Here is a 16315-nt window from a genome sequence, read left to right on the forward strand (position 1 = left end):
TATTCCAATCACAGTGACACCTTTAATAGGGGCGACCTCATACTGTAGATGCCTCACTAATTTACTTTTATATCTACTAAACACCGTGGTGTATTTAAAGAATAAAGAACAAACAGTCAATTAATCCTTATACTGTATTATATAGTGCCACTCAAAGACTGAACCTTATACTGTAGATCCCTACGAATTTACTTTTATATCTACGGAACAATCAGTTAATTAATCCTTATATTATATAGTGTCACTCATATCACTCGACTATGCAAATAATGAAGAATATAATCCATTGTAAAAATCACCAGGTTCAAATTCACTTTTGTAAAGGATCTCAGATCTTATATCACATATATAAATAGCTAGAAGTATCAGTTAATCTCTGGTTTTACTCTGTGTGACACAATGACTAGCAATGCTCAGCCCAAAGACCAGTCTTGATTATATTCTTTGTAGAGTTTATGTATTGTCTATTGTATTTTCTCCAAACATGAGGTAAGTTTGAAATTTTGCATACATTATGTAAAGAGGAATACATTTTAATATTCAATAGTGGAAAAGGAATATGAAGGAAGTATTTTACCTGCGGGGTGGCACGTGGGCCCCCAGTGGTAGCCTGCTGACTCACAGTTAGGAGACCGGGTTAGCTTCCGGGTCCTCCCGTGGAGTTTGCATGTTCTCCCCGTGTCTGCGTGGGTTTCCTCCCACAATCCAAGACATGCAGGTTAGGTGGATTGGCGATTCTAAATTGGCCCTAGTGTGTGCTTGGTGTGTGGGTGTGTTTGTGTGTGTCCTGCGGTGGGTTGGCACCCTGCCCAGGATTGATTCCTGCCTTGTGCCCTGTGTTGGCTGGGATTGGCTCCAGCAGACCCCGTGACCCTGTATCGGATTCAGCAGGTTGGAGAATGGATGGATGGATATTTTACCTGAAAGATCAAGATTAAAGCCTGGTACTGGCAATAACTGGTTTGTCCTCTTCCAGAGATTGGAGCCTTGCATTGCCACAACAAGAGCAGCGCATCTCAGCCGCGGCCCAGTGCATCCCCAGATCTCCAGGTAAGATGAACTTTCTGTCTCACAGTAAATATGCACTCAGCCACTGACTCCTTCAGAGATCACCCTACCCTGGCAGCTCTAACTTCACACCACACTCTGTCAAAGGACCCTAATTACATTAGTACTGCTGTTGCCCGCTGTGCCACGGCTTCTACTGGCGTTCACGTTAAAACTGAAAACTTAAAATATGCAGTAGGAGTTCAGCTGTTTTATAAGATGATGTACGTGTTTGAGTAAGGTAACAAAAATATATATGTAATTAAAAGAATTCAGCATCTCCCTACTTATAACCGTTCACCTCACACGAACTTGGCAACTCACTTTAAAAAACTGCAATATATTAAACAGTATATTAATACCAGTACAAATCACAATATAAAGAACTATCAAAATAATGCAATATAAATGACAATAATGACATTACTTTTAACACCACGAGCTCTACTTGAAAAGAACAAGGAATACCAACAGACAAGTAAACCGCTGTACACACAGAAGGTAGCGAAGAAAGGAAGGGCGGATTATAACATAAAGCTTAACGCATACATTTGAAACAGTCACTAGAACTATGCACAAAGCTCCTTGTTGAAAAGAAAATGTGACAAGTCAGGTAAGCAAACGCTGTAACAGAATGCGGATAAGAGCTCACGCCTCTACATGCCTCTCACCTACTAAGCTACTGCGCCGAGGGCATTAGGCGTGCAAAACTCACTTATTAAGCTACAGACATGTCAAAGGTCAACAGCAATAATAAAATAATAATAATAATTAAAAAATTCAAATCGAAATAACCAAGAGGTATTCGTGTTGAAATTAGTAATGTGAAATAAAACCATGTTACATTCACCCAGCACCCATGCTCTTTAATTGCTTCAAGCCTATGGTACATGGTTTCTAAACCAAGGGTTCCCAACCCAGTCCTTAGGGACCCCCAAACTCTCCGCGTTTTTAATCCCAGTGTAACTTTAGTGGGCAATCACTAACAGTGCACTAACACATATGGGCTACATAAAATCCTTGGGGTGCATAATTTGATGAGTCCCATAATGGTCACTGTGACAGATAGGGGGCGCTGTCATCCCCTTGAACCTTCAGACAAGACGTCAGACACCAGATAAAAGTCCCAATAATTTTATTTTTACAAAAATACTGTGCACAAAGCTCCCTCCACTCCACTACACTCATAAACAATACAATTCTCCAATACACAGTCAATAATCAAATCCTCCACTCCCAGACAGCGCTGTCACCCTTCCTCCCAACTCAGCTCAACCCTGGGATCTCCCACAGTCCTCTTAAAGTCCTCGACCCAGAAGTGCTTCTGATCCCCCAGTCCATGTGATTACCCAGCACTTCTGGGTCAGGTGAAAACTCCTCTTTTTCTTCAGCCCGGAAGAACTTTATTTCTTCCGCCGCTTGTGACTGGGAAGTACTTCCGGGCTATACAGAGAATACAAGTCCTTGAGCCTCCCTGGTATCCAGCAGGGCTGTGAAGGAAAACTCCAAGGTCCATGATGCCCTGCTGGAATTGGGGCATCTCCACATTGCAGGGAGGGCTCCACCTGGCGGCTTGGGGGGTATTGGCTGGGATAAGCTGCCGGCCATAGTCCATACCATCCATATAGGACCCATATAAAACACAGTTTGGGGTCCTGGAGCCTTGTTCACCACCTAGTAACCTAGCCTATTATAATTCTTGAAATCAATTATTCACAATTCATAAATACCATCTTACTTTAGCCCCAACTCCACGGAAGTGCCCAAAAAATAAATGAAGAGAATCACATGCCACAAATGCTGCTTTCCATTCTACAAAAGAAGAAAACACACTCCATTTACACACAACATTTGCAATTCTAATTTCTGACTGTACACAAAAAAGGATTGTCCAGTCGAAAGATTAACAATAGAAACCACAATTCAAAAGTACAGAAGTAACAAACCAAGGTGAACTTGGGAATCAAAGGCTGTATAAAGTCCCTTTGAATAGCCACATGCCTCAAGTCACATAACTAACTCATCGTAAAAGCTGGGGGATCAAGACGCGGTTCCTGGAGAGCCACAGTGCCGGCAGGTTTTCATTTCAGCCACCTTCTCCATGAGTAACACATTTATAATGCTAATGGATTATACTAGTCAGGTAATTCCGTTGCTTAACTTTTTTTTTTCTTAACGATCAGCCAAAAAATGTGATGCAAAGCAAACCAACAAATGACCAGCTAATACAAACATCTCCAAATGTCTTAGAGGGCCACCATTTTTGCTCTAGCCTATCTGCTCTTCAGTAGTTAATGAAACACGTTACGTAATTCTCTAATTCTCAGTCACTTCCAAAACTGACTTTCTTTTTCTTCACTATGAAAATGTGGGTGGCTGGTGTGTATGTGTGTGTGTGTGTGTTCAACCTGCGATTTACTGGCACCCTGTCTAAGGTTTGTTTCTGCCTTGTGTCCTATGCTAGCTGGGATAGGCTCCAGCAGACCCCCCGGACCCTGTTCAGGGCTAAGTGGGTTAGTAAATGACTGACTGACTATGCAAATGCTTGATGTACCATAACAAATGACTAGTTCTCAAAAGTCTTCTCTTTTCAAATATTTTATTAGGGCAGTTACTGTGTGAAAGACACAAGTGCAAATGAGATCAAAGTTAGCCTGCTGACTCGCTTTTTGCAACTCCCTATTGTCTGACTGCTGATTCAAGAAAAAAATTAAACAATTAAAATCAATTACAATTCAGTTAAAAGAAGTGTGCTAAATTAGAAACAGTAACTGGTCATTAACTAAAAACGCAGAAAGCCACAGTAGCCCTCCAGGATCTGAGTTTGACAGAGTTTGTCTAGGGAGCTTTAATCGAAATGTTTGTGTAAAAGTGAGCTGCTCAAGATACTGTAAATGTGATTTTGCCTGATAAAGCACCAGGAGGGTTTGGCTGATGCCTGAGAAATGGGTGAGGTTGAGGGCATTGTATGAAAACTGGCAGTTCTGACCTGACCCCATAAAACAGCCACCAGAGCCATACACATGTCTCACTCCTAACTGACCTCACAGCATTTCGTTGTACCAAGCATCTTCATCTTTGTGTCTCACAGGACTTCAAAGACGGCAGTGGTGATGTGATTCAGCGCACTTCCACTGGTAAGCGGAGACCCAACTCTGAGATGGCAAGAAACCAGGTAAATGTCGTTTACAGCAGACCTTGTCAAGTGCTGAGTACAGCTGGTGAACTAACTGTGAGTTAGCTGTGCAGTGCCTACAGACTGCAGACCACCTTAGCTACTCTAATAATGAAGAAGGTGTAGGCCACCTGACTCCTCTCCCCAGTCTCATCCCCTTCATCAATACACCCCATAAGTGCAGAATCAACCGAGAATTTATGCATGTGCCATGACCTGGGGCCTCATGTATAAACGGTGCGTACGCACAGAAATGTTGCATAAGAACTTTTCCACGTTCAAATCGCGATGTATAAAACCTACACTTGGCGTAAAGCCACGCACTTTTCCACGGTACCTCATGTCTTGTCGCGACGCAAGTTCTCCGCTCGGTTTTGCAAACTGGCGGCACCCAGCGTCAAAGCAGTGCTACTGTTCCTGTGTGGTTACTCATTATTTTCCTGACGCGGCTTTATAAATACACAGAAACTAACCGCATATTGTTTATTAGTGTAATGCATCTGATTGTAATTAACTTGTAACAATATAATGGTCAGGGAATAGCCATAGTATTCCAAATACCATAACTGCTTTAGCGTTGTTACTCTCACTTCTTCTTCTTCTTCAGCTCCTCCGTTAGGAGTTGCCACAGCGGATCATCTTTTTCCATATTACTCTCACTGCACCACTCGGAGTATTTATATCACTGTATCTGAGTGTGAATCACAGCAGCAGCTGATCGGAAGGAGAATTATCGGTATACAGCTTTAAGGACACGCTGTCTCAGCCACTGCAAAACGTTTTAAAGCCTTTCCTGTACGGACCTCGCGGTTCAGAAACAGTTTCATCCCAAGAACTTTAAATGCACTCAATCAATTGCTCCTTGTAGAACTGTTTGTACTTATAAGTACAATCACCCCACTGTAAACTTGCACTACAGTTATAATATCTCACAACCTGAGCCACTTTATAAAGCGCGTATTTACATATGATGACAATATCATTTTTAAGGTGAAATGCAGCAAAATATGTTTATTAAATTATACAGATAAAACTTGAACTTCATTTAAATAATCTATATTCTTCACAGGGAGGATAGAATTAAGGATAGAATAATTAAACATGTACTATGAAGATATTTCAATGTTCCTTAAACGTTTTGAAGAATCGGCGCTAAGCTTACAGATGGCTTAACTTCTATTACAGAGCTGATTGTGTGGCATCGGTTACTTGGGAAAGAAAAGCACTGACTGCAGTGGCGGCTACGCCAATATATATTGAATATAAAACAGAAAGAGAAAATAACAACACAGCTAAAAGCAGCGACAAATTTCGGCAAAAGTTAAATGCTTGTGTCATGAGCACGAGGCGGCTATGCAGTGTCTGCAACGGACGTGGCCATCCACCGTGCATAAGATACTTTACTGACATTGGCGGGCGAAGGAGCCACCGATTCTTCCTCTGCCCAGTGCCACCACAAGCCTAGAGCCGCCCTGAGTACTGCTGCAATAAATTATTTCATCGAAGTGAAACACATGTTTAATAACGTGCTTTAACTCCTATCATCATGAAAATGATATCACGTATACATCTCAGTATTTTAGTTATTCAGAGAGCTGTAATATCACGAATGTAATGGATTCTGTGTCCAGTTGGAGGAAGAGAGCCGGTTTAAGAAGCAAGTAGTGATTCACACACATAGAGCACATAGAAGATCAAATACAAAACAAAGCATTTAACGTGCTACTTTAATTACGATGTGATTTGAGAAACTGGTTAATTAAACGATTTTAAGATGAAGTTTATGATGTTCTACTTTAATGACAAAATAAACTACGTGATTAAAGTGGAAATGTCGAGATTGAAGTTGACATTTAGTGCTTTTTCACCACGTGTGCCTTTTTTCTCTGTACCTAATAAGCTTTCATATGACACTCAGACAGTGGGCTATAACTCGGCTTTCACGCAACTTTGATATGTGACTTCTTTTTTATTTCCGGCACTGTGCGATTTTGTGAACGTGAGCTTTCAAGTTTCTCCAACACGCTATGTCACTCGATCAACTTCCTTTTGTTGATTATACCACGGTTTATTTGAACAAATAGTATGTTTTTCCTTTGCCTCCACTTGGTATTCGCTGAAATTCTTATATTTTCCCCGTGCTTTTCCCATTGTCTTTTCACAGAAGGCTGAGCTTAAGGCGATTTATATTGATTTGCATATTCAAAGAGGCGTAATTCTGGGAGGAGTTGGGCGTTACATAAAGCGTGCACGGCGTTAGTTTTCACGCTGATCGGGATTTATGTAGCGAAGAACATGGAAGTTGGAGTACGCACAGATTCCTGCATCTGGATTTTTCTGTGTGTAAGCACATTTCGCTTTTGTGCTTACGCCATGTTATAGTGCGAGTTCTACGCACGGCGTTATACATGAGGCCCCTGGTGTTATATTGATAGTCTGATGTGTACGAAGTGAAAAGAAAAGGAGACAGAACGTCTCCTTGTGCTGCTTCAGTGTTGCTCACATCCATATCAGAAACACATTCCCATCATGATAGTAAAAATATATGGAAAATATACACTAGTGTCTTATTCATGCCATACTGATTTGTTTTACAATAAGTGAGCATGAGTCTAGGAACAAATGCACCCTGTGATGGACCGACAACCTGTGCAACCTGTGTCCAGTATTGCCAGAGTATTCTCTATACTGGATGAGCAGACTGGAAAGAACAAGTGAGTGAATGGACAAACAATCAACACATACAAGGCATTCAGCTCAACAAAAGAATAAAATTGCAGTGAACACCTAATGTCATTGCTTTGAGGCTCAAAGTACATTCATCCATCCATCACCATCATTCTGTTCAGAGTCGGGGCTTATCCCAGCAGCACCAGGCACAGGTGAAAAAGCAGTGCAGCATGGGATGCAAGTTCATTACAGGGTCCACTCTTTGACACTTACAGTGGTCTGCCAGTTACAGTGTAGGACTGTAAGGGCTCTAAGGCTGTGGGTTCAGTTCGAGGCTGGACTATATGTAACTTTGAGCAGGTTGTTTCACATACCAGTACAATTATTAAATATCACATGTGGAAATGATGTTCAACAACGTTACAGATGATATATATATATATATATATTTTTTTTTTGTTAAGAGTAAATGGTTCTTCTCAGCTATTTCCATTGATGAACCCCACACAATGCACACACCACAACCCAGTAACCTCAGATTTAAGGGTTCTGTCATGCAGTGGGGTTATTACCCCTGACACTTCTCTGTGGGCATGTGTTTCATAGATAGCCAATCCATAGTGACATGTCCTCTGCCACCTGATATTTCCCTGGTGCTCCTCGGGGTGGTAAGGAGTCACACACATGCTCTGCAGAGTAACAAACATCATTCACCCAGTCAGTGACCTTGTTTGCTGAATTTTTTCTTGAAAATTCACTAAGTGTCTGGCTTAAGAAATCTTTTTTCTCACTTCCCCATGATGCTTTGCAAGGCTAACATGGCAGTCATTGTGAATTCCTTGGAAGTTCCGGATGACGTTCTTTGTAATGACCAACACGATTGATTCAAAACAACAAAAAAGTATGGTGTCACTGCAAGATGGTAAATATTTTCTATTTTTCATGTCACCATAAAATGAAAAAAACAAACTTATTTTTAGATAATTTGAACTTATATAGAATAATTATTGAAAATCTATCCAGGAAAGGCTACAAAAAATGAACAAAGACTGAAATTCATAACAATGACGCTGATCCCTTGCTTCACAGACTGTTAGTAGTGATAGGGAGTTTGGGAGACGAGAGAGAGAGAGATACATGACTCGGGGCGGTTGTCTGATATACTGTATACTGTATATTGTGGCCGGGAGCAGGAATGACAGACTGCTAGATCAAAATTTGGGGCACTAACCAGGTCATCCTGTTTAACAAAAGGGAGAAATAAGCACAAGTAATGCCTGTCTTGATATTTTTACAGTGAATCTCAGGCCAAAACAACAAAAGAGTCTTTCTCTTAACCAAGAGGTTGCTTCACAAGACGAGTTCTGTCTATCAGATCATCCTGGAGTCAAATTATACCTCCTGCTCAGGAGTCTGGGATTCTTATAGACTAGGGACTGGAAGGGGTGGAGTCAGGTGCCCTCACAGGGCAATGTTAGTGGTAGCGCCCCTCTGACTCTGGCAGATTATTACATACCTAGACATGATCCGTAAAAAGATCCCCCAACACACGTGTGACTATATATTTATTAGGACAAGAACAAGAAAGAAGTTTCGGGGGATCCACCCCATATATTATCAAACAGTAACAATAAAAAAAAGTATTCATCAAAGACTGAGTCATAATGTGATTACTTTGGTGAGTGGAGGTCTTTATACATGCTCAGCAGGAAAAAGCAAGATATGGGCAGAAGGGCATGGTCTGATATGGAAGAAGGTGGAACTTTAATTGGTCTTCCCTTCTGGACATCTCCAGAAGAGAGAGAAAAGGCATTAGTGTGATTCATCAATCCCTGACTCTGTAGCTTACTCTCAGTTAAGCCCTTAGACGGCCTCCCATATATGCCTCGCAGGCATGGTTAAATCTCATTGCACAAAGTCTCATCTCGAGTTCTTGATATTTTTTAGTTTATAATTTAAAAGTGGAATAAGAATCTGAAAATCTAACAACATTACATTAAATTTCAATTTATTCTGAAAAGAATGATACCAAACATATATAGGCTATGTATGTTTTAAAATAAACCCGATTTAAAGCGTGACAAAAAAAGTGACATAAAAATGTCACAAAAAAATCGTTGCACAAAATCATTGCACTTTTAGGCTCAGGATTTTATTTTTTAGGCTATATATATATATATATATATATATATATATATATATATATATTTCTATATATATATGTGTATATATGTGTGTATATATATGTATATATATATATATCTGTATATATATGTATATATGTATATGTATATATGTATATATATATATATATATATATATATATATATATATATATATATATACCTGTATATATGTATATACACTGCTCACAAAAATTAAAGAAACACTTTTTTTATTGGGCCTGGCATGAAATCAGTTAAACCTGTCTGATAATTTTCTGGTTGGTTAAGCAGCTGAGGTCATTGTTAATCACTTTCAGCTGTATTGGTGTTCATGGACTTAACAACAGGTGCACTAAAGTGGCAACAATTAGAAAACCCTCAAAACAGGACTGGTTTTACATGTGGAGGTCATTTCAAGTTTCTCCCTCTTGATCTTTTTTGGCTGGTTTTCCACTCGTGCTAGTTTTGGTTTGAGTAATTATCTCTACTGGCAGTATGAGGCGATTCCTTAACCCTACAGAAGTTGCACAGGTTGTCCAACTTCTCCAGGATGGCACATCCACACGCTGCAGCAAGAAGGTTTAATGTGTCTCCCAGCACAATCTCCAGAACATGGAGGAGATTTCAGGAGACTGGCTGTTATTCTCGGAGAGCTGGACAGGGCCGTAGAAGGTCCTCAACCCATCAGCAGGACCGATACCTGCTCCTTTGTGCAAAGGCGGAACAGGCTGAGCACTGCGTGCCCTACAGAATGACCTCCAGAGGGCCACTGGTGTGAATGTCTCTACCCAAACAATCAGGAACAGACTTCATGAAGATGGCCTGAGGGCCCAGCGCCCTGTAGTGGGCCCTGTGCTCACTGCCCAGCACCGTGGAGCTCGACTGGCATTTGCTCAAGAACACCAGAATTGGCAAGTCCGCCATTGGCGCCCTGTACTTTTTACAGACGAGAGCAGGTTCACCCTGAGCAGCTGAGTCTGGAGAAGACAAGGAGAACGATATGCTGCCTGTAACGTCGTTCAACAGGTTTGGTGGTGGGTCAGTGATCTACTGACATCTACTGCGTAGGAAATGGTGCTCTGACTGCCATAAGGTATCGAGATGAAATCCTTGGACCCATTGTCAGACCCTACAGCTGGTGCAGTAGGTCCTGCTTTCCTCCTAATGCACGACAATGCCGGCCTCATGTGGCAAGAGTATGCAGGCAGTACCTGGAGGATGAAGGAATTGAAACAACTGAATGGCCTTCACGATCCCCTGACTTAAACCCAATAGAACATCTGTGGGACATTATGTTTTGGTCCATTAGAAGCCGCCAGGTTGCTCCTCAGACTGTACAACAGCTCAGGGATGCCCTCATACAGATCTGGGAGGAAATGCCACAAGACACCATCCATGCGTCTCATTAGGAGCATCCCCGACGTTGTCAAGCATGCATACAAGCTCGTGGGGGCCACACAAGATACTGAAAAGCATTTTGAGTAGCAGAAATTAAGTTTTTGAAAAAATTGAGCCCTCTGTAGGCAGAAAACGTTTATTTCCATTAAAAGACTTGGCATCCTTTTGTTCCTAAGACATTGCCCTGTTGTTATTTGTATAGATATCCAACTTCATATTGAGATCTGATGTATCTAATGTGTTTCTTTAAAGTGTTCCTTTAATTTTTTGTGAGCAGTATATATGTATATATATATATATATATATGTATATGTATATATGTATATATTGTAATAAGAGGAGACCAGAGGCGTAGAAAGGTTTGGGGCAGCCACCCGCTTAATTCGGTTTCCCGGCTGCAAAAGTCTTTGAGGCATATTTAACAGTTGTTACACAACAGAGTCCAAAACAGAACTGCCTGCCTAAGCAAAGGCAGTGAGCTTTATAGCACAGAGGGCGGAAATGATGTCGTCCTCTGGGCCGAACTGGAAGTGACATCATCCTTGGGGCGGAACCGGAAGTGACCTCATTCTTGGGGCGGAACCGGAGTGATGTGTCCTTCCTGGAAATGGCGGCTCCTGGTGGGATTTCCCGGGTAAGACCTGCAGAGAACTCAGAAAGGCGTCAGTGTACCCGCCCCTGGGCAGATGTATAAACAATATTTCCTAAGCCATTCAGCTGCTTCCCATGCAACAGTGTGTGAAAAGACTCCCCTCAGCCCAGACCCGTCGGGTGAGGCGACCTGCACCGAGGTCGTGGGCCGGGAGAGGGCATCGGCGTTGGCATGAAGAGACCCCTGTCGATGAGCAGCGTATACTTGTACTGCTGCAGGTCAAGAAACCACCTCGTGACCCGTGGATTCGACTCCCTGTGAAGGGCCATCCACTTCAGAGGTGCATGATCCGTCACCAGAGTGAACCGCGACCCAAGAGGTAGTACCGCAGCTGAGTTACGCCCATTTGATCGCCAGAGCCTCTTTCTCCACCGCCGCGTACCTGGTCTCCCTGTCCAACAGTTTCCGGCTCAGGTACATAACGGGGTGTTCAACACCGTCGACGCTTTGGCTCAACACGGCACCCAAGCCTGTGTCAGAGCGTCCGTCTGGAGGATAAAAGGGAAGAGAAGTTAGGGGAGATCAAGATAGGTGCTGAAGTCAGAGCCCTTTTAAGTCACTGAATGCAGCCCCGCTTTATCAGACCATACCACCGTATTAGGAGCTCTTTTCTTTGTCAATCGTCGGTCAAGGCGCTCTCGAGAAGCGAGGCACAAACCGGGCGGTAGTACCCGGCCAAACCGAGAAAGGATTGGACTTGCCGCTTGGTTTGCGGACGGGGCCAGGCCATTATGGCTTGCAACTTGGAACACTGTGGCCTCACAGTACCCCGGCCCACTAGGTAGCCCAAATATTTGGCTTCCCTCAATCCAAAGAAACATTTCTTGGGGTTGATTCGGAGCCCGGCCTCTCCCAGTGTCCGTAATACTGCTGTGACCTGCTGTATGTGTTCCTTCCAGGTGCTGGAATAGATGACGAAATCATCCAGATAGGCAGCACAGAGCGAGTTATGGGGCGGAGCACTTTGTCCACCAGGCGCTGAAAAGTCGCGGCCCGTGTAACCGAATGGAAGGACACGATACTGCCAGTGTCCGCTAGGAGTGCTAAGCGGTTTTCCTTCGCGGACTCCGTTAAAGGACCCTGCCAGTACCCCTTTGTCATGTCAAGTGTAGTCAAGAATTTGGCTGGTCCCAGTCTCTCGAGGAGGTCATCCACGCGAGGCATGGGATAAGCATCAAATGGAAACTTGGTTAGCCGACGGAAGTCATTGCAAAACCTCCAACTGCCGTCAGGCTTAGCAATCAAGGCGATGGGACTGGACCAGGGACTACTACTTTCCTCTACTCCTAGTGCCAGCATTCGCTGATTTCCAGTTCCACTTCTACTTTCTTTGCCTCCGGAGTCTGTAGGGTCGCTCACGGACGATCACCCCGGTCAGTCAATATGTCATGCAATCAGAGAGGTCCGACCGGGTTTTTCACTTACCACCTCTGGGACAGAGCGGATAGCTGCTTCGAGCTCTTGTTTCTGCCTGGGGGATAGCTGCTCGCCGAAATTAAGGGAACTTACTTCAAGAGAGCAGGGTTGTCCGAGGAGGGATCGATCCCTCTCCTTCCACGGTTTCAGCAGGTTTACATGATATATTACGCTCAGCTGGTCGGCATTGGGCTGTTTCACCAAATAGTCAACCAATCCCTTCCTTTCCTTAATTTCAGAGGGGCCTAGCCAATGGCGAGCAGTTTAGAGTGAGAAGTTGGAACCAATACCATGACGCCATCCCCGGTTGGAACTCCCGAGAGTTACCCGCGGTCATAAAGGCGGGCCTGTGCTGATTCGCCTCCTCTATATGACTTTTAGAATCGGTCTTATTGCATCAAATCTACGCGCAATTGGGCGATATATTCCAAAATATTAGTGGAGGGCTGTGCCTCCCCTTCCCAGCCCTCTTTTAAAATATCCAATAAACCCCGGGCTGTCTTCCATCAGTAATTCAAATGGAGAGAACCCCGTGAGAGGCTTGAGGAACTTCCGATATGCAAAGAGGACAAGGGGAGGAGTTGGTCCCAATCCCTCCCATCCTTGCTGACTACCTTACGTAGCATTTGCTTGAGAGTTTGATTAAATCTCTCCACTAGGCCATCGGTTTGAGGATGATACACGAGGTCTTTAAATGCTTTATTTTCAGTAACTTGGCAGTCTCCTTGAACGCTTCCGAGGTAAAAGGCGTTCCTTGGTCCGTCAGGACTTCTCTAGGAATGCCTACTGTGAAAAGACTCCTACTAGTTCCGTGCAATATTTTTGTGGTAGCCGAAACAGAACGGCTTCAGGGAATCGGGTAGCATAATCCACGAGGACGAGTATATATTTATATCCTCGGGCTGAGGGTTCTAGGGGTCCTACTATGTCAACCCCAATCCTATCAAAGGGAACGCCAATAAGGGGAAGGGGGAACAGAGGAACACGGTCCCTCCTAGGAATTTGCCGCAGTTGACATTCCGGACAGGAAATGCAAAAGCGCTAACCTCCTCATTAATCCCCGCCAGAAAAAGCGGAGCTTAATGCGCTCTAATGTTTTATCGGAGCCGAGATGGCCTCCAAGAAGGTGGGAGTGTGCTAACTTCGCAAACCTGCGCGCCGTAGGTCCGCTGGATTAGCAACAACTTCCGACCTTCCCCTCATGTTCAGCGCAACCCGATACAACAAATCATTATCAGCGACAAAGTGAGGTCCCTGTGGCATGGGCAAATGCGTCGCGCTCGCGTAAGCGAGAACCACTGCATTCTTTATGTGTTTCAGAGAGTCGCCATTCCACTGTTCTCTCTTGAAAGAAGCCGGCCGCTCTAAACTGAAAGTGCAACTCAGAGAGCTGGTCCGTCTGACCTCAAGGGGCGGAGATTCCTCCCTCGCTGCCGGGCGCTTAGTGGATGACGTAGTAGCCCGCGACGGTCCGGAGAGTCCTTCACTCTCTTGGCCTACCGCCCCACTCCCTGTCGGCTGATTACACGGTGTGGAAGCAGCTTGAGATGAATCGCTGTCATCTATAACGAGGCCATAAGTTTTTAGGGAATGCTTTCTAAACTACCGCTGTTACTATCAGACCAGTCTCGCCCGAGGATTACGGGAAACGGAGGATCCGGATGCACCGCCACGTAAGCTGTCCAAGGGTTCCTCCGAGACATACGTAACATCGGGCGGTATTATATGTGCGGATATCTCCGTGTATACATTTTAGACTGGTCTTCTTTTAATCCACTGTTGCAGTAATAAAACGGCGAAAGCAACGACAGACACGCTACTGCCGGAATCGAACAGCGCTGTTATTTTATGTCCATTAATAAGAAGCTCCCCGTATGTTTATCCGCCAGGGATTGCTAAGGGCACACAAACAACCCCGCCATTGTCCCCTACGGTCCGCCTTGTTCCCCGACAGGTCGCAAGCCAGACGGCCCGGCGACTTCGGAACAGGCTCTGGATTGCGTGGAAGGGACTGCTTTAGTAGGACATAGCTCCCGGGTAGTCCACAGAGCGGCTGTTCTGCCTTCCCAGGTTTCACAGCCGGCTCTGGGTTTGCAAGGCTGTAGCAGCTCGTCCATAGAATGGAATTCGCCCCAGGCCGGCTGGGCAAAATCCTGGGGTAGCTTTTTTAGCAGCAAAAAACAGGCCACTTGCTGCACTATTTGTAGGGGGGTCAACTCGAATGGCCGTAGCCACTCACCCACCTGTTGCCAGAGAGCCATCGCCTGCTCTGACAGCCCTTTGTTTGGGTTAAACTCCCAGTTTATTATTTCCTTCACCTGCCAGCCTGGGGACAACCCATCGCTAACAGGGACCTTGGTCCCGATGGGCAGCTCAGCTTTCCTGCCAAGGAGAGCATACTGAGCCACTCGTGTGTGTTCCCCAGAAGCCAGCCCACGCCTGTGGGTCCCCTCTACCTTCTCCACGAGATGGGTGGTCAACCCCGGGTTATGCTCATGGAGCAGAGCCTGCACCGCGTCCTTCCTGACCCTCGCGCACTCCCCTGCCCTGAAACTTCGGCCCCGTACTCACCCACCTGGTTCCATGAAGTTCGTGTCCCGGTTCGCCGGGGACACCATCCTGCCGACTACGCCACTGTAAAAGAGGAGACCAGAGACGTAGAAAGGTTTGGGGCAGCCACCGCTTAATTCGTTTCCGGCTGCAAAAGTCTTTGAGGCATTTAAACAGTTGTTACACAACAGAGTCCAAAACAGAACTGCCTGCCTAAGCAAAGGCAGTGAGCTTTATAGCACAGAGGGCGGAAATGATGTCGCCCTCTGGGCGGAACTGGAAGTGACATCATCCTTGGGGCGGAACGGAAGTGACCTCATTCTTGGGGCCGGAACCGAAGTGATGTGTCCTTCCTGGAAATGGCGGCTCCTGGTGGGATTTCCCGGTAAGACCTGCAGAGAACTCAGAAAGAGTCTGTGCACCCGCCCCTGGGCAGATGTATAAACAGTATTTCCTAAGCCCTTCAGCTGCTTCCCATGCACACGCAGTGTGACAATATATATATATATATGTATGTATATATATATATGTATATATGTATATATATATATATACACATATACATATATATATATATATATATATACATATACATATATACATATATATATACATATACATAGTGGTACCTCTGTATACGTCTGCTTTGGAATAAGACCAACTTGGTATACATCCTGTTTGGACCGCGAAAAATTTTGCTTGGTATACGACCTTTGTTTGCAATGCATTCGGCGTGCTAGAACACCAGGCGCTACCCTTGTTTACCTGTCTCGAGACAAAGCCACGACTGCCCGACGAGCATCAGTCGGCAGTTGCTAGCATTCAGTAAACAACCCGCACTATAACTCTCTGTGAATTTTCGCGTGTGTGGTATAGCCGGGTCCACAGCTCCTGTCAAAGCCAGTTTTAAAATAAATAATCACGGCTCACGGCTTGGTGAGGCGTGGTGGTTTTGTGGCTGAAGCGGTTCTCAGGGCGATTAGCGATGTGGGCATTCTCACCTAAGTGCACAGGTAAAAGAGACAATCCGCATTTGTAAATAGAAGCAAGTTGGCTAGAAGGGGAGGAAAAAAAAGAACGGATGGGAGGTAGAGAGGTGGCGAGTAGAGCGTCATGCATGAAGTAGCTGAAGTAGGCGAGAAGGTCGCTGCAAGTAGGGAGACTCCTGTTGGGAAGCAAGGGCGCAGGTAAAAGGTACGGCTTCTTCTTGTTTTTTAAGAATGCTTCCTGCTGAATTTTTTA

General features: G+C 44.6%; 1 protein-coding gene across 1 annotated transcript in view; it reads left to right on the forward strand.

Annotated features, from left to right (window-relative positions):
• The window catches only part of LOC120519091 (spectrin beta chain, erythrocytic-like), a 147161-nt gene that overhangs the window by 113327 nt on the left and 17519 nt on the right, over positions 1-16315 (forward strand). Inside the window, exon 49 of the mRNA XM_039742188.1 lies at positions 977-1050. Coding sequence (XP_039598122.1) covers positions 977-1050 — 74 coding nt within the window. The remainder of the gene's footprint in view (positions 1-976; positions 1051-16315) is intronic.

Source organism: Polypterus senegalus, chromosome 18 (assembly GCF_016835505.1).
Source record: "Polypterus senegalus isolate Bchr_013 chromosome 18, ASM1683550v1, whole genome shotgun sequence".
Taxonomy (NCBI): Eukaryota; Metazoa; Chordata; class Cladistia; order Polypteriformes; family Polypteridae; genus Polypterus; species Polypterus senegalus.